The following is an 18811-nucleotide window of genomic DNA, read 5'->3' as shown; positions in this document are numbered from 1 at the left end:
GTTCCAGTTCCAAAAATACATTAAGGCTCGGATCCACAAAGTGGATTGCCGCCAGCCCCTATGTTGGGGAGTGCTCGGCAGGTGGCGTGGTCTCAATGCCCCAGGGCCAGGCGGATGGACAGGCAGCATGGCAAAGCCCCAGCCCTGGGTCTTGTGCTCACCAGCCCCAACCTGTCTGCCCCTGCCAGCCTCTTGGCCACACTGGGAAGGGAGGGAACTGGAAGCAGGCAGGAGGGGACCTGGGGCTGGAGTGTGGGCAAGGCCACGCCAAGCTGTTTTGGGGAGGCACACCCTTCCCCTGCCTATGGTACCCACCGCCCATGTGAGAGGTGCTGGACCTCTGTTAAAATCCTTCTCCCTCTCAGGCAGAGAGGGGAATTGAACCTGTGTGTCCCACATCCCAAGTGAGTGCTCTAAGCACTGGACTAAAAGTTAGATGATAGGCACCCTGACACCATCCATATTTTGAATGGGACCAATCTGGTAGGCAGCCTTTGAGCATGCCTACTGTCTGGATTGTGCTCTGCTTGTGAATTAGACATTCATCTGCTGCCTACAGTATTTCCCCTTGGTTTGCGGATTGCTCTGGGGCATAGGCGGATGATAGGCATCCAAATGCCCAGAGTGAGGGAGCAGTCTGTGTGCTCAAAAGCAGAAACATAGGTGCCTAGGGAACTTTTACCCTAAAAATGCCTGTGGCAAGTGGGTAGAGCACCTACAGTCTTTGGCAGGAGTTTTGTGGATCACAGTGGAGCCTAAAAATGAGATTTAGGTGCCTAAATCTGAGATTTAGGGCTTGTCTGTGCACTTCTCCAGTTTGGACTACAGGGGTGTGATTGGCAACACTCACGGGCTTGCTGTGCTGAAACCACCTTTCCACCCTGTCTGGACACTGCTGGTGTGAACTAAAAGGCGCCTGGTTCATGTTATCTTAATCCTATTAGAAAGTAGCACAAAGGAAGCAGGAACTCCAGTTCCTCAGCAGTCAGTGAGCAAGTGTAGCCAGCTCCTATGACTACACTTATGCCCGCAGAGCTGATGTAGAAAGTAAAGGAGAAGTGGCCATAGCATTGAGTGACTTTGAGACCATCTGCAAACTGATGGAATTTAGAGCAGCTTGTTCTAAATTCCCTGGGGCTATGGCTGGCTCAGAGCTGGCTGGAAAAATGGAATCATAACTGCCTCCTTGACATCTCTTCCCCCTTCGCTATTTCCAGTAGAATCAAAGTGCATCAGAGAATCTGATTCTGTGAATACTGGTATGTGAGAGTATGAGACATCATCAAACAATGCTGTTTTACTGTAATCACCTATACTGGCTCATTTTGAACAAAGGGGTGTACAATATTTGTGGCGAGAGTACAACCATCGTGGAAATATTATATTGCCATAGTATCCTAACTGCTAGACACTTCCCAAAAACACAGGAAGAGACAGCCCCTACCCCGAAAAGCTTACAATCTAAAAAGTTTTCTTTTCAAGAACAGGACCTTGAACAATCATTTGCTATTTCATAAATACATTATCAATGTAATGAAATAAATCTTCAAAAGCTTCTTTTATAGCTCATGTCAGCATTCCCTAGTAACTTTTCTGCAAAAGCCGGATCCATTTTTAATTGGAAGTATTGTACAGGTAAGAGAGTTTCATTGCTCCCACCATCTATGCTATCCACTGTGTATACATTTCTAAAATAAATTGAAAAATTCGTTGTTTTCCTGTATTCAAGGACTGAGGCACACAAATGCTAATGTAGGGCTCAGAGGGGAAATAACATTCTCCTGCATATTTGAGAAAATCTGAAGCCCTTTCAAGACAATCTAATAAACGTAATAATCACAGCCTGCTGACACTAAGGAGAAAAGACCTCATTCGCTCTTTCTTTTATGCAGCGATTTACTGGTCCCTACTGATTTCCAAATTGGATCACCGTACTAAATTATCCATGCCAGTACCTGTGAAAGTAAGCACTGGGATCCATATTTGTTTTGTGTTCTGCTTAAATCAGCAAGAATGATAAATTTGATGGTATGAAATTGGAAATATCAAGGGCTTTCTTCAATGAATGAGCAAAATGTCTCCACTTGTAATTTATTGTGCCCCTTTTTCACTGTATGTGCTTTGTATGTCTAGTATTTATTTCAACACAAATTAAATTGCTCTCTCCTTCTATATTGTCACATCTGTGGTATTATCTGATGTCAAAATCAAATCGTGTAATAATTTTTTTCCTAGATTCAAAGCAATCTTGCAATGTTTTGTTGCAAAGGAACACTTGGTACTAGAACTCAGCTTTCTTTTGAGTGCAGTTGAGTTACTAGTTGGAAACTTTACATATAAACTGTCCTCTTGTTTACAAAACAGTGCAAGATACTGGGAACTGATGTAATTTATTGTTTTATTTAATGGTGGAAACGAAGAACTAAGTTCAAAATCTCAAATGTCAATAAAGACTTAAGGCTGGATCATCAGCTTGGAGCTATGCTGATTTATCTCAGCTAAAGATTTAGGCCCCAATCCTGCACACACTTATGCACATGCTTAACCTTACTACTCTGAGTAGTCCTATTGATTTCAAGTAAAGCATGTGTATAAGTGTTTGCAGGATCAAGGTTCTGTTCTATAAGTCTATAAAGAGGTTGCTTGTTGGTCATTATTACACAGTAATGCAATAAGGCCAAATACTGATAACTGTTCCCATGTGTTTAAATCTGGGGTAACACTGCTCAAATTAGTAAAGTTGCTTTGAATTTACACTAATGTAACTGAGATCAAAATCTGCCCCATAACAAATATATCAACCAAATCTGATGTTAAATAATGTGACTACAGAGCAGATCCTGCTTATTTTATTCAAGTGAATAGGTCTAGGCTCTGCCTTGGGACAAGAGCCAGCCTTAGCAGATTTACAGTGGGCTGTCAAATGATTTTTGGCTGCCACTCAATCTCTGCCCCCAGTCAAGTTGATTCTTTTCTATCATAACTGACATATGATCACATTGCTAATGTTCAGTTTGGATCAAAGGGATAGCAAGATAATTCTTTGGGATAAAACCCAAACACAACTCACTTCATGTTTACATACAACCTGAGAGCGAGTGAGATAATTAGTTATCTTATTAGGTTGTGAGGGGTTTGGGGCCAGCATTATTAAAGAAAACTTCAGCAAAGGACTATTTTGAAATAAACAGGGGTCAACTTGTGCCCAGCCACTGGACAACGTTGTGTTCATTCTGGTGAATTTCAGCGCATTGCTTCTGTATGTTACACATTCTACATAAAAGTGTATAGGCAAAGCTCTCACCAGCAGATCGTGAAATCGCTCCATTGAGTAATTAAGTTAAAAATCATAAATGATAATAAAGACATAGGATCAGATCATTAACTGGAATAAATTGGCATAGCTGCATTGACTTCTGGACATCAGGAAATTTAGACTTGAAATTAAATGAAGGTTTCTAACCATCAAAGGAGTGAAGTTCTGGAATAGCCTTTCAAGGGGAATAGTGGGGCAAAAGACATATCTGGCTTCAAGACTAAGCTTGATAAGTTTATGGAGGGGATGGCATGATGGGATAGCCTAATTTTGGCAATTAAATGATCTTTGACTACTAGCGGTGAATACGCCCAATGGCCTATGATAGGATGTTAGATGGGGAGGGATCTGAGTTACTACAGAGAATCTTTCCTGGGTGCCTGGCTGGTGAGTCTTGCCCACATGCTCAGGGTTTAGCTGATTGCTATATTTGGGATTAGGAAGGAATTTTCCTCCAGGGCAGATTGGCAGAGGCTCTGAGGTTTTTTCACCTTCCACTGCAGTGTGGGGCACAGGTCACTTGCTGGAAGTTTCTCTGCATCTTGAAGTCTTTAAACCATGATTTGAGGACTTCAGTGGTTCAGACATAGGTTTGATACAGGAGTGGACGGGTGAGATTCTGTGGCCTGCGTTGTGCACGAGGTCAGACTAGACAATCATATTGGTCTCTTCTGACCTTAAAGTCTATGACTCTATGACTTCAGTTGCTCCAATTGCATTGGAATTAAAGCCATCTAGCAGTTTGCAAAAAGGGGAAGAGAAAGTTGAAAGAAGGAATAGGACACAAAGGAAGGAAGGAGGAGAAAGAGCAAAAAGGAAAAGGCAGAAAAAGAAGTAGCAACTTAAAAAAAAGGCTATATAACATTAATAATAAGAGCTAAGGAGCTTCTTGGGCTCTCTGGCGATTACACAACCCACGCAAACTCCGCTCTTGTTTATGACATTACCTGAATCCTCTGGATAGCCTTAAAGTCTTCTAGCTGAAAATTACTTATAATTTATTCTATATTAAAGTGCCATTGGAATAATATTTTTGGTGACTTTCACTTTGTACAAAACTGAGAGAGACTGATCTTGATCTGTTTAAAATGAAAACAGATTGCTGCCATAGAGGGTTACTTGGGCCAGCCTACCATGGTGGAGGATGCTGCAGTGTGTGAGTAGAAGAGTTCTAGCTCATCCACCATTGCTGCTGCTTGGCTGAGCCACTTGACTGGCTTTTGAAGTTTTTACCTTCCCTGTTTCAATCTGTTACTTTTGTACATTAGCAATTTAGGGAAAATACCAAATTTAGATATGTGCATGGGTCTCTCTCTACATCTGACTGCATGTGTGTTTTTTGCTGGTATTAAATTTTATACTACCTATAACCCAGCAGTTTAGCAGCCTGTCTTGGGTTCATATTTAATTTTTTTTCTGTCTTGAAAATCTTTTTACTTTATTCTGTTATTTTAATAAATGGGACACTCCTCATTCTTGTAATTCTCGTAACGCCTCCAAAGCAGAGAGAGAGAATGAAATCTATTGTGGCATCTATGACTTTGAGAGGTAGCGTAAGGCATTGTACTACACTCCCAGCCATGATCCTCTCTTGTTGTTATGGTCAAAGAGGCAGTTCAATTAAGGTCTAATTTGACACGCATTGAAATCAAGGAAAGTCTTTCCACTGACTCCAATGTATTTGGATCAGGCCCTTAGTGGACAAGATTTCTGTAATTACAGATTTCTGGCCCAGAGCTACAAAGCTGTTTAAACCCCAGACATCCCAGGTGAATGTCTGACCACTGGACTAAAAGTTATAAGATGGACACCATCAAGTTCTTTTGTGGCCATTTTGTGTGGAGTGAGGGAGGCACCTAACTTATTCTTGCAAGAAACTACCTAGGTGCGTAAGCTACCTGACTCCAGGAGTGATCCATTAACTGATCACTATGCAGAGAAAGGTGCCTCCCTGCAGCCCAGACTTTGGCACCTGTTTCCATAAGGGGGCAGAGCTTAGCATACACCACTGATGTCAACATCGCCCATTGGCTAGTCCCACCTAGCATGTTGGCTTTTATTGATTGCATTTTAAGGCACTTATCTCTCCACATTAATTGTATAGGGATCTTAAATTCCTAATTAAGGTTTTGTGAATAATAGAGTTGTTCCTGTGATTTTCTAGGCATCCAAAAGTTAGGCCCTGCGACACTCTGCATTGCAATACCTAAATTCCTTTGTGGATCTGGTCCTTGGTTTTCTGTTTTAACATAGAGCCAAGCCCTGCTATCCTTGGTATTCCTTTCCAAAGCAAAATTTGCAATGTAATAGAAACTTCTGTGTTCCTCAATATGCAACCCAGATTTTTAACATTTTACACAAAATGTAGTTTGAAGTGATGACCTAGAACGCTGCAATGCTTTAGTAACATCAAAGAACTGAAGACCTCTGATGGTAGTGTAATGGGTCCAACTTTCACTGTCGCATCTCATATTGGAGAAGACATTTGCAATGATCTTTTGCAATAATCAGTTTGCTCTCTGGTCAAGGTATGACTTGAACACAAAATTTTTGGTATCTAAAACTGTCTTCATATCCCAAGATACAAGTTTAAAATAACTATTCAAGAACTATTATTTATGTTGAGCATCATGGTTGAAATCCTGGCCCTATTAAATTAAATGAGAATTTTGGCACTGACTTCGGTGGGATTAGGATTTCACTTTAGTACTATAGCTATATCTATGCAGAGCTCACACTGGAGTTGCAGCAGCAGAGCATCAATATGAGAATTCCTCTCAGCATGGAGAAGTGTGCAGCCATCACCATGTGGAAGCTCGTAAGTGGCTAGCCAGCTTGGTGTTCGTAAATAAAAACTGTTGTCATGGAGAGATGAGTGGCTATTGAGAGGGTCCTGTTGTTTCGGGTCATAAAGCTTGGCAACGCGCAGGAGGTTACTGACAGCTTTGAACACCTGGCGTTTCCACGGTGTATAGGGGCCACTGATGAGATCCATTATCTACCCCACCACCACACCTCAGAGTTCATCAGCAGAAAGGAATATTTCTCCATGATCATGCAAAACCTGGTTGAACTCCATTCTTGCAATAGCCACCAACTTGTCTGTGATGCTCCATCATTTTTGTTTCCTTCCTGTGCCAAAATTATGAGTTCAAACACAGAAGTAGCAGATACAGTAGGAAAATGAGAGTGGACTGTCCAGAGGTAACTTTTGTATTGCAGGAGGAAATGGCACATCAGAAAAAAATGTTTTAAAAACTGCCTCCATCTCTTTTGGAATTTGAGAGAGAGCCTTCAGAGATTACAAATGTTTGAATAATTACTAGCCAGTCACATTCTTGCAGATATCTTCACACATACGAGAATGCTTTCCCACAATACAGGGAACTTTTTCTTGTCAATCTTGTTTTCTCCTTTTAAATTTTTATTACTGGACCCCCTGCCAACGTAGTAATAAGTCAGTTAAACACGAATGCACCAGTTTACACTCTAAATTATAGTGGAGAAAACCTATTCCACCTTTACTGCTTTGCAGTTTACTCTAGTTTACAGCTAATTTAACATTTAACTCCATTGCAGTACATCTGGTACTTAATGATACTGCATCTGTTGCAGTACTAGGGATATCTTGCTATAGCAGTGATTGGGCTATTGGGAAGATAGGTGTTAATATCATTATTTCATCCAAGTATCTTAGTTCAGTCTGCCTTCACCATGCTTACAGGAATACTTAAATTCGCAACACTACTTGCAGGCAGTGAAAGAAGTTATGTGCCAGTGAACATGCCCTTATTCAAAATCAAATTGGATATGCATAGTAATTCTCTTAAGTGTTCAACAGTGTTGTGGATTATCAGATACATCAATTATCCAATTCCATTGCCAAGTTTATTTTCTGATTAGATCCACGAGCATGCTCCCCACAGTGATGCAGACCAAGAGAAGTAAACCAAAGAATATTTGACACAGTTATATAAATGAAAATCTAAGACATTTTGGAACTTCCTCAAAGTTGTCAAAAGGCTTGCATGAAAACATATAATCTGATTTCAGTGGGATTACTTAAATTAAGTACATGTGTTTACAGGAATGGGGCCTATTTTACGATAAAACCAACAGAAGCAGGAGAGTGAACACAGAGAGGGGAAAGGATATGATAAAGGCGAGAACAATGTGATTATGCAATCAGTGGGGAGGTTAGTGCATGGATCCTGAAAGTGAATTTTGTTTATATTCATTTGTTCATTTTATTAAAGCTATAGCTGTAACCTAAAAACAGTAAGTTTTGAGAGAGCCTTCAAGCAGGAAAAGGTGGAGCTGTGGCAAAAATGATCAATAAAATCTCTATGTACTTATTTTCAGTATTTAGTATGATAATTTAAGCAGATTTCAAACATTACAAAATAGATTAATTGTTGCTGTTGGTTGTTATTATTATTTGCAGCAGCATACTTTGGTAGATGACTGGTCCGAGTAACAGGAACTCCTGACTTTGAATTCAGTCTCTGGCACTGATTTGCTCCGTGGCAGTAGGCATGTGACATAAACTTGCTGCTTCAGGTTCTTGGACTGTAAAATGGTAATTACCTGCCATTCAGAAGATTAATTATTTAAGGTTGTGTATATCTCTGAATTATACTGTTACTGTTTGAGTATTAAAATATGAAAAACCTACTTTACATCAACATTGAAAAAACCAAATATGTCAGCCTTATTGTAACTAGTGACTGTAATACACCAGGATATAGCAGAGAGCAATGCAACAAAAAAGCAATGCTCTACCACTGAAAAAAATGTTAGGGTATAAGGCTGGCTAACTGTAATAATGAGAAAAGTGTAGTCACCTTATTGTCTGAATAGTTACAGAACTGAATTGATAATGAAAATGAGGGAAACAGCCACTCCAGCTGCGTATCAGCCATTACTGCCGGGGCTCTGAGCCTGACCACACATGCCTCCGTTTAAGATTATGCACCTGATTAGTTCCATTGACATCAGTGGGGCGCAGACCCCTTGGGAAATGTTACGTGCCTGGCAGATCCACGGTCCTGTTATTGATGACAGACACACGAAAGGAGCAGACACGGTGTGAACTGTTACTGGGCCTTTCCAAACCCTAATAAATTAAGGTTTTTTATGTGTAAAAGTGTGTGTGAGTATTACGGACCCCATATTACAAAGCACGGTACATTTCCATCCTACGAACAAAACTTCTCTCGCTCGTCAATTAATTTTATGATGCCGCTTGTAGTAGGTGGTCCTGCTGCCTTTCCCACAACCTGACAGCGAAGACTAGCCAATCAGGATTAGAACCGCCCACCCTCTCCCTTGGTACTCGGCTGCGCTAACCACTGCCCCACCCAGTCAACCATCAGAAATGCGTCTGCTTGGCATTCGAAGCGTGCGCGCCCGCCTCGCGCTTGCGCGTTCACGAGGAAGGAGGCGTGTGTCTCGCCGCGGTCCGGTACCCGGCGCGGTCTGAGTGCGCGCACCGTTTTACATCCGGGTCCAGCGACTCCTCCCTCTCCCGCCGCCGCTCTGGACGCTTGGGGGGCCGCCTCCTCCCCCGGCTGGCCGGCGCCGGGTGCTCCAATGAGAGCGGCTGCCTCTCTCTGCCTCGCGGAGCCAGGCGGCGCCGGCCGGAGCCCGAGTCCGGGCCCTGCGTGCGCGAGTCCGGCAGCAGACGAGGATGATGCCGGCTCTGGCCGCCCAGAGGCGGGGATGGCGCTGTCTCAGCCGGCTGTACCTTCGGTGCCCGGCGGCGCAGCTCAGCCGGGTCTGCCATGGTGAGTGGGGCTGGCGGGGAAGCCGGGCCCTCCAGCGCCCTTTCCCCGGCCGCCGCCCACCCTGCCCGGACCCGCTGATGACACGGCTGTCTAGGGCGCCTTACTCCTACACGGCCACGCTTCCACGCCCTCACTGCAGCCTCCCCTGGGGATCTGGGCTCCCCGCACTTTCCCCCCATACTGTGCGCTCTAAAGACCCCCTAATCTTAGCCCACCTAGACTGCCCCATACTCTGATATTTCCAAAACCTTCTGTCTCTCCCACTCCATGATCCGTCATATTCCCACAATTTGCCGAAACCTGGTGCTCTTCAGTTACAGTCCCATATTCCCGTTTGTTCCTTATCCTTACCACTTCAGTGCTCCCTCTCAGCAACTGAGCCGCTTGCCAAGATCCCATCATAATTAATATTTCATAGCCCTGAGCCTCACGTTTTGTCTGTGGGCTGTGCTAAAAGGAGCACCTCCAATGTTTTCTCATCTTGACTTCTGTCATTTAAAAATTGCCTGTTTGCTGTGCTGCAAACAGCCTGTCCCACCTGTTCCCTGTTGAAGTTGACTGAAGTAATCAGTGTGGGATGAGGCAAAAAAATGGACAATAGACGTACTGGATGACAAACCGGAGGAAACAGTCCTGCACTGAATTAGGTCTTTTCTTTATCTGAAATTCTATGAAAAGGAAGTAGTTGAGTAAATTACATGATGACTTCCTGTAGATCAGGTACTTAATCCTTGTGATGTCTAGGGCCACATTGGCAACTTGTGGAAACCCAGTATTTTTAATAATTCTTTTATATGTTTTCTTGTATGATGGGTAGAAGTTTCAGAAATTGCTTGTCCTTTGAGTTCACTAGCAATAAAAACCTGCAGCTGGTCAGTTTTATGATAATGTGGTAGTGGGAGAAGAGCTTGTTTGGGTATGTCTACATAGCATTTTAGAGTGATCCTCCCAACCCTGGTCAATAGCGCTAGCTCTAAAAATAGCATTTTGAGCTAGCTAGTTTCTTGTGTCTGTAGAATCCATGTAATTCTTTTCATGTAGCTGTTTTCTCCAAAACACATGCTATGCTGCTGTTTTATATAAAAGCTGTCTAGTACTCTTGAGTAAACTTTGCAGTATATGTCACAGACAGTTTCTGAAAATAAACAGACAATAGTTTGATGCAAGAATGTAGTGGCTGAATTATTTTAGTCCATTATCAAGAAGTTTCTTCTTTGAATGTGAAATGTCCCCAAAATGTAGATACATTCAAAATGCAGTTGAGTTTAAAAGCATGCATTTGTCAAGTACCATAAAGTGTTGTTTCTGTAACTTCTTAATTTATTAGACATGTGGTTAGCAGAGCATATTGAACTTTGGCATGGTATTTAAAGGCCTTTTGTTATCTGAATCACTTTGACATTAATCTAACTTGTGTATAGTACTTTATATTCAGATGTATCTGTTCTAGCTGTAGTGGAACATTATATAAAAGGCTGTAAGGAATTTTTATGGAGCGCATGCTTTTACGAACGTATCTGTATGATTGTGTTGAGATGACTTGTGTAATAATGTAGTCCTCTGTTTAATGTCCAGTTATGTGCAATGCAAGTAAGATAAGCAGTACTTGATTTTATAATTATTTCCCAAAGACACCACACCAGCTTTTTTTTTTTTTTTTTAAAGTAGGTAGTTGCATTTCAATAATGGATGAAGTTATATTTGCAGAGAAGATACATGCATTTGGTGTGTCGATGCTTTGCTTGCTTGCTTATGTTGCTTAACAGAAGTTGGCTGCTAATGCTGGTGGACCAGAACTGTATTCAGTAAATTTGGTATACTGTAGGACAGTCTTTTAACACTATCAATTGCCTGGTAAAGGTGGTCTTTCTGCAAACACAGAGAAAATGTTTGTGTAATATTTATGTATCACACTGTAAATCACACTTTAATTGTGGCCTATATGTTGTGGGTTGAGATATTACACCTGAATTGCAGACATCTATTACATATTTAGTCCATTAAAATATTTGTTTTTGGGTGTGGGGGGTGGAATTAAAGGACATACCTGTTAAGATTATCTTGCTAATAGTTTTGCAGTGTATGCCATTGTCATTCTACTGTAATATCCTCTCTGACTGCCAAGTATTTTGCTCATTATAAAGATGGTTTTGTGCCGAGGGTGAATAAAATAGGGTTTAATCGAGCAGTAAGACAATGTTAAAGTAGCTTTCTGTTAGATAACTTTAGAAGAATCTCATGTGTAGTGTTTAAAAGGACTAGGCTATGTGAGAAACTTAGCAGAAAATGACAGTATATTTGTGTTTTTTAAAATGCTTGGGAATTTGGTGCAAGCTGTGTAGAGTTTACGGAATTTGAGCACACAGGTAAAATGGGCAAAAATATTTATTAAAAGCTAATTTCCACAACTAATCTTGGTAGCTCCTCTTGACACACACTTTCTCTTTTCTTCTCAAACTGATATGTGTAAAATATTTTTCCTCTCAGGATGGCAAGGCTCAATGAAATGTGGAAGTCTGTCTCACATACTGCCATGCAGTCGTCTACCAGTCCAGTCACTGAGTCAAGTGAGAGTTTACACCTCTGATGGTCAGAAAAAAGGCCCTGTACCAGGCCCTGAAGGAGCTGTACACAAAGCTGGAACAGGTCTGTGTGCTTTACATTTGTTTTGTGAATGTTTGGGACATAGTTCTTACCTGTTTTATATTTAAAAGGAGCAGATATACTAGAGCATTTATTCAGCAAATGATTGTTAGCTTGCCTTATGCAATTAAAAACAGATCACAGTGTAGAATTGCATGTATTATTATGCTAAAGTTGCAAAATTTGAAAATAGTCAAACCTCCCTCTGTATATCAAGACTTCCAGTGAATGAGCATGGGTAAAATCTTAATTTCCTTTTTGTAAATAAATGATAGAATGGCTCAAGGGATAGATAATGGGATGCCTCTATAATTTAGCAATCTGCCTCTGTTTAGTTACTTGTATAAAATGAGTTGGTGCCAAAGATTGAATTGGCATAAAAATTGAACATGCTGATCAGTAGTAATTCCTTCCCCTCATGCTTGAGGCAAAATGGTGAGAAAGCTTAACCTGCTGTTTAGGCTGTTGGTGTTCTGAGTATAGAGGATTTCACCCTGTAGAACTGTTAATCTGGCAATGTCCACAAGTACTAAATTATGTAACATTTAATATGGTGGAGAAGCCCACAGGCAACTTTTACAGTTGTGATACTGGATGGCCCTGGAATTCCTACTCCAGAATTCTTCCCTACAGCTGCTTGAAGGTCTTAGTTTTCTTCAGTTTTAAGCCAGATGTCTCATATTCCTGGTAGGACAGGAGCACTACCAGTTCTGAGTACTTCCGTTCAAGCTGGTGATGGCACCAAAGCTCTTCACAAAAGTCTTCTCTGTGGGGGCAGCCCCGATGAGGCGCAATGGCTGCACCCTCTTCCTGGGTCTAGATGATTGTTTACTAATGAGTAGATCAAGTCAGGAAGTCCAGTTGGTGATCCTTGTCTTATTGCACCTTGACATCACTGGGGTCTGTGTAAACAGAGAAAATTCCACTTTGACTCCTACAGGGACTATAGATTTTTATCGTAGTGACCTAGAGTCATCCTCAGGAAAAGCATATCTTCTATAGACCGATTTCAGGCTATTCATAGCATGATAAGTCAAGTCACCCTCAAATCTTGCACCACAGTCAGGGTCTGCCTTTTCCTGCTAGGCCATATGGCTGCGTATACATACATAACACTGTTTGTTTGCCAGACTGTGCATTTGCTACCTGTAGGCCTGGCATCAGTTTGTTTATTCAACAGACAAGGACAACATGAAAACTAGTGTAACAGTCCCACCAAAAGTCAGAGCTTCTGTCGTTTGGTGGATGAAACCAGACCAGGTGCAAGTGCGAGTTTCCTTTCTTCCACCCATCCCTGACACAACCCTAATTACGGATGCATCATTCATAATATGGGGAGCACATACGGACAATCACACTACACATGCATGGTATGTGGTCCTCATGGGAGGCCAGATTGCATGTAAATCTGCTGGAGATGAGGGCAGTTTTTCTAGCCTGCAACACATTTTTCTCCTTCATAAGCTCTCCTTGTGTCCAAATAATGTCGGACAACGTGACAGGGCTTTTTATGTAAACAGGGTGGAGCAAAATCTCTTCCTCTGAGTATAAAGGCAGTGACTTACCTACCAGATGTGCAGAATACTCTGGCAGACAGTCTCAGTAGGCACTTCTCCATAGACTATGAGTGGGAAATACGTATTGACTGAAATCTTGACTGAGTGGATAACACCATCTTGGGACCTGGTCTCCTCACAATCAAGCAAGAAATTCAACCTCTATTGTTCCAGAGCATCATTAGGTCGAGACTCCAGGGATGATGCTCTTGTGCAATGCTGGATGGACCATCTGAGGTATTCCTTTCTTACTATCCCCCTGCTACCTCAGGTTATCTGCAGAATTCGTCATGACAGGGCCAGGGTTGTCCTCATCACACCAATCAGCCCAGGCGGTTTTGGTTTCTGGAACTTCTACAGGTGTCATCGTCATCCTATCCTCCATGCTATACTCAACCCCTTTTGGATCTTTTAACTAAGGACAAGGGCAGGATCAGACATCCCAACCCAGACCTTCTTAATCTCATGGCCTGGTAGTTGGATGGTCATCAGTTTTGGAATGTTCATGGTCTGAGACCATCCAAACTATCCTTAATAACAGCAGAAAAATGTCCACTAGAAAATGCTGTTTAGCTAAATGGAGGTGTTTCTATATGTGGCCACAACAGAATCAGCTATCACCAGAATCAGCAGGTGTCCTTGTCATTTTAGACTATCTTCTATCCTTCAAAATGTCAGAGCTTTCTTTTAGTTTGCTGCCAGATGGACTTTCAGCTATCAATGCCTTTCATCCTCCAGTGGAAGGCCACTCTGTCTTTACTTATCCAATCACAATTTGATTCTTGAAAGGTCTCATTAGGACCTTCCTGACAGTGACGAAACCCACACCACCATATGTCTTCAGCTCTTACTAGATCACCTTTTGAATCAATGGCCACATGCTCCATGAAGGTTACCATTGCATTGGCTATGTGGGTGAGCAAACTGGGAGCACTCATGTTAAACCTACAGTACGCCATATTTAATAGAGAAAAGATCTCCCTTCATCTCTGTCTGAAATTGAGACCCAAAGTTATTTTAGAGTTTCACGTGAACCAGCCTCTTTGCTTACTGATATTCTTCCCAAAGCCTCCTCTTTCCAGCAAGGAAAAGAAGCTGCACTTCCTCCATTGCAAATGGATCTTGGCCTCTTCTCCGCAAAGAACAAAAGCAATTAGGAAAACTCAAAGACCATTTGTCACAATAACAGAGCAATGATGAGGGCACGTTATCAGCACAGAAACTCTAAGTGGATCTCTGGATACATATTTCTATGTTATCCGTTGGCACATATTTTTCCCTTGTATGGGGTGAGGGTCCACTCTGTGAGCACACAAAGAACTTCATTGGTATCTCTTTGAAAAGTACCAAGTACTGGATATTTGTAAGACCACTACCTGGAGGTCCATCCATGTCTTTATGAAGCATTACGCTCTGGTCTAGGCTTCTTCAGCATCTGCAGCTGTGGTGACAGCAGTGTTACAGACATCCATACCAACTGCATCCTTGTATCCTCCACTTATTTCTGTACTGCTCACCAATCACCCATGTGTGGAATATACATTGGGACCAGTGCTTGAGGAAATGGAGGTTACTTACCTGTAATTGAGGTTCTTTGAGATGTATAGTTCTTATTTATATTCCACTACCTGCCAGCCCTCCACTTCTGCTTCATATCCTGTCTGATTCAGGGTAAGAAGGAGCTGGAGGGGCATCAGTCCACTCTGCCCTTTATGCCTTTTAATTGTGAGAATAGGGAGCGCAACTGCTTATGTGCGGATCAACAGACACTACTTGCTACAAATCTCCTGTCTCAGGCATGTGGATCACATGTGTATTCACATGTGGAATACAGATAGGGACCACAGATCTCCAAGAACCTCTAGTTACAAGTAAGTAATATCAACTTGTAGTGATTATCCTTAGGTAAGTCTGTCAACCTTCTTGAGCCTTCATTTCCCTATAAGTAAAAAATAGGATATTTTCCTACCTGACTGGGAATTCTGAAGATTAATTTATTAATGTTTAAAGGGCAACTCAACCTCAGTCCACTCAAAGATCAGCAGTTCTGAATTCTAATACTTCATTCTTTTCTTATTGGCTCATTGTGTTTTTTGTTATGTCTCCAGAGGAGCGTAATATATTTTAAAAGGGTACTTAATGCTGTCTGAACAGTCAAATATAAATCTTGACATTTGATGTGTAATTATTTTTTTCCTATGAAAGTTTATGGCATAGCCTTTCATTAAGTAATGTCACTGAGATACGTTTTTGAACAAGAACAAATTTATCTGTACAATAGAGGGTGACTTCTGGCAAACTCTGGAAGCAAATATGCCAGACAATCTTGTCTGTGCATGTGAAGAATGATAGTTTGTCAATGCCCATTGTTTTTAAGTATGATGAGAAATGAACAGCACAGAGTATCTTATTTTGAACCTTTTTTAAACATTGCTGTTCTTCAAGCTATCCAGAGCGCAGGTAACACTTCTTAACAGGAAGAAAAGGGCTGAGTTATTTTTAGGCTTTTCCAAGCTCACATGCTTCAAGATTCATGCACATACATTAGAAACTGTTTTATGTGTTTTTCTTACTGTTACCTTGGTCTTTCCGAAAAAATATACTCAGACCATGTTAGACCTTCTTAGTAGTTCCTGTCATATCTAATGGCTACTTTCTTGACTTAAAAGTAGTTGTGTAGCCAAAGCTTTAAGAATATTTGACTTTTGAATAATTCAAATCAGATGTTAAGTCAGGAGCTTCTCATTAGGCAACATAGACCTACTTGAAGAATCCTTAAGGTCTTCTGAGTATTCCAAATTGCTTCAGTTTCAATAAAATTAGTTTTAATTTTGCTAATGACAGCAGATGTGTGGCAAACACCCAGTGCTAGAGTACGAAACACAATGTTGGATCTGTTATTGGAATCATAATGATTTTATTCTGATACAGTGAGTTTAGATGATGACTTTCAAAATAAATATTCAGACATGCATTTGAACTATTTGATAACATTTCAAATTCCAAATGCAAGCTAATATACTTCTGTTGTCCAGTTTCAACAGAAATTCATGACACAAGAAAATCTATAGATTTTTGATTTTTCACAAGCTATTGTGTTCTTCAAAATCTTAACTCTTTTGTTTAAAATGTTTCCAGGTCTTCAGATGGTTTCTATCTGTAAACCAAAGCATTTGTGATATTTTCTGCAGACAGAAAATAAACAGTTTTAGACTTCATTATCTTAATGGGGTAGTAACTGCAAACCTCAATTCTTACTACTTACAAGGTAAAATTTTGCATTAAGTTTGTCCGCAACTATAAAGATACAGCTGAAAACATTTTGATTCGTGACCATTTTTGGATAGCCTACAATACAGTGACAATCCTAACAACTTTGTTAAATGTCAAATTTCAACTTTCAGTGGTAGGAATGTAGTAATAGAATATAGTAATATAACTTTATGCAATTTTCTCTTGGCCTGTTAACAATAGTCTTTTATTTTATTTAATTATAATTGTTTACATGTATCAGCAGTGAGGGTTTTTTATTTTTTACAGCACGGGATACTGGCAGTGCAGCCCAAAAACCACTTATATTGCAAGAGCCAATCCAAGTAAAAGGTAAACATGTATGTTATGTTGCAATGGTACAGCTGTTAGGTTGTGGTGTTTCCTTTTAAGGTATCTTTCCAACTTTAGAAGTTAAGACTTGGAGGAAATCATCTTTGAACATTAGGAGGCCCCTGAGTCAGTAGGAAGTGTGAAAGGTAGTTACACATTTATGGAAAAACACTCACATATCAACTTTCCATTTGGTGTCTATTTATTTTAGAGAATGTCTTCTGAAGATAGTACTACTCAGAGATGGAGTGAATAATTAGAAATAGTGTTGCTGCCAAAAGTATGGCTTTAACTACCTCTTTAAGCTGATAAATCTATGTATCAGATGATGAACTATGATTTATCTCCCTTCATCCAGTCTAGTATCTCAGCCTGTCTTTCATCTCTTCATGAATGTCCAGTCAACATCTTAAACTCAACGTGGCCAGAACTGAGATTTTTGATTGCTTCCCCCACTCCTAGCCTCAAACCCTCCTTTCTCCCCTTTCTCTTATGATGAAAAACATTTAAGAATGCTGCAGCTAAAACACCTTGACTTGTCATTCTGTCTTTATTCCAGGGGTTCCCTCTTCACACCTGCTTCCTTTTCTTTAAGACCTGCCATAAATTAATCCCAGCCTACCTAGCTGATATAATTTATTGTCATGTTGACTGCTGCCTTATCTCCACCAGTACTCCTAGCCATTGCTACTTACTCATCATCTTCTTCCTTAACCACCTCTGTGCTTTTAATCACTCAGCACCTTATGCATGGGGGAAAAACTTCCTGATTAAAATCTGAATTGTTGCTACTTTATATTCCTTTAAGACTTGCCTCTGCTCCAGTACCTACAAAACTCAGGCTGTTATCCTGGCTAGACAGGTGATACTGCCTGTTCCTCCTCTCTCCTCTTCTGCTTCTTTACTCTAAGCCCAATTAACCCTCACTTCTCCCTCTTCCCCAATCTACAGTACATGTAATTAATAAAGCTGTGTCAATTCTTCACTCTACTCATTTGCTTGTATGTTCTGTTCACATCCTCTAACCTTTATCAATTTGGGCCTATTGTTGCTAAGGAAAGGTTTTGTTTTGTATAGAGATAGCTAACACACTGTAAAGCAAACAAACCCACAACCTTTTCCTAGTGAAGATGCATTCTTTGTGTCTTTTAAATTGTAAGTCCATCAGAGCAAGGATTCCCTTTTTTGTATTTGTATGATGCTCAGCTCAATGCGCTGTATAGGCCTTTAGGCACAATTGTACCCTAAATATTTACTATTACAAATAGTAGTGAAATAACAAAGCACTGAAAACTCTTAAAGGGAACGCTCTTCACTGTAAAATTTGTGTGATATTTTTGGGTTATATTTTAAAGAGTTAAATTTTTTTATTACATTTCTATGGAAACTTAAAACTGACGTTATTTTTCAAAATTGTCTTTTATTTTGTAATATTGAGTGGATACTTTGTGAACTGTTGCTAATCTATATCCCAAGATATGAAAGTTAATAAACTTGCTCGAGGGTTTATTTAAAGAAAAACAATTAAAGCATGCAAGAGCCATTTTCTCTATTTGACAATTGTTCTCTTCCATTCCACTGCCCAAGCAACTCTGTGTTAGTGTCCTTTAGATCCAAAGATTACTCTGGAGTAGATCATGATGCAGCACATACTATTAGATGCTGAAAATTTACTTTAAAATGGTGTTGTAGATTAAAAAACCCACTGGATGCCATAAATACACCAGCATTTTTGTAAATAGATGCTGAAATTTGTAATGCCTGTGGGTTACTCAGGCCTTGTCTACACTTGCAAGTTGCAGCGCTGGTGAGGGGGTTACAGCGCTGCAACTTAGCAGGTGTCTACACTTAAAAGCTCAGCCAGCGCTGCAACTCCCTGTTTGCAGCGCTGGCTGTACACCTGGGTC

General features: G+C 40.7%; 1 protein-coding gene across 2 annotated transcripts in view; it reads left to right on the top strand.

Moving 5' to 3' along the window:
* The first annotated feature begins 8727 nt into the window (after positions 1-8727).
* The window catches only part of SLC30A9 (solute carrier family 30 member 9), a 66665-nt gene continuing 56581 nt past the window's right edge, over positions 8728-18811 (top strand). Inside the window, exons 1-3 of one of the 2 annotated variants that reach the window (XM_032764978.2) lie at positions 8728-9102; positions 11590-11748; positions 16842-16904. In XM_032764978.2, coding sequence (XP_032620869.1) covers positions 9006-9102; positions 11590-11748; positions 16842-16904 — 319 coding nt within the window. In that variant the 5' untranslated portion in view covers positions 8728-9005. The remainder of the gene's footprint in view (positions 9103-11589; positions 11749-16841; positions 16905-18811) is intronic. The other variant, XM_032764979.2, reaches the window with a different exon arrangement.

The sequence above is a fragment of the Chelonoidis abingdonii genome, chromosome 5 (genome assembly GCF_003597395.2).
Source record: "Chelonoidis abingdonii isolate Lonesome George chromosome 5, CheloAbing_2.0, whole genome shotgun sequence".
Lineage (NCBI taxonomy): Eukaryota > Metazoa > Chordata > Testudines > Testudinidae > Chelonoidis > Chelonoidis abingdonii.
The sequence above is the reverse complement of the archived record's forward strand: the minus strand, read 5'-3'. Positions and strand labels throughout refer to the sequence as shown.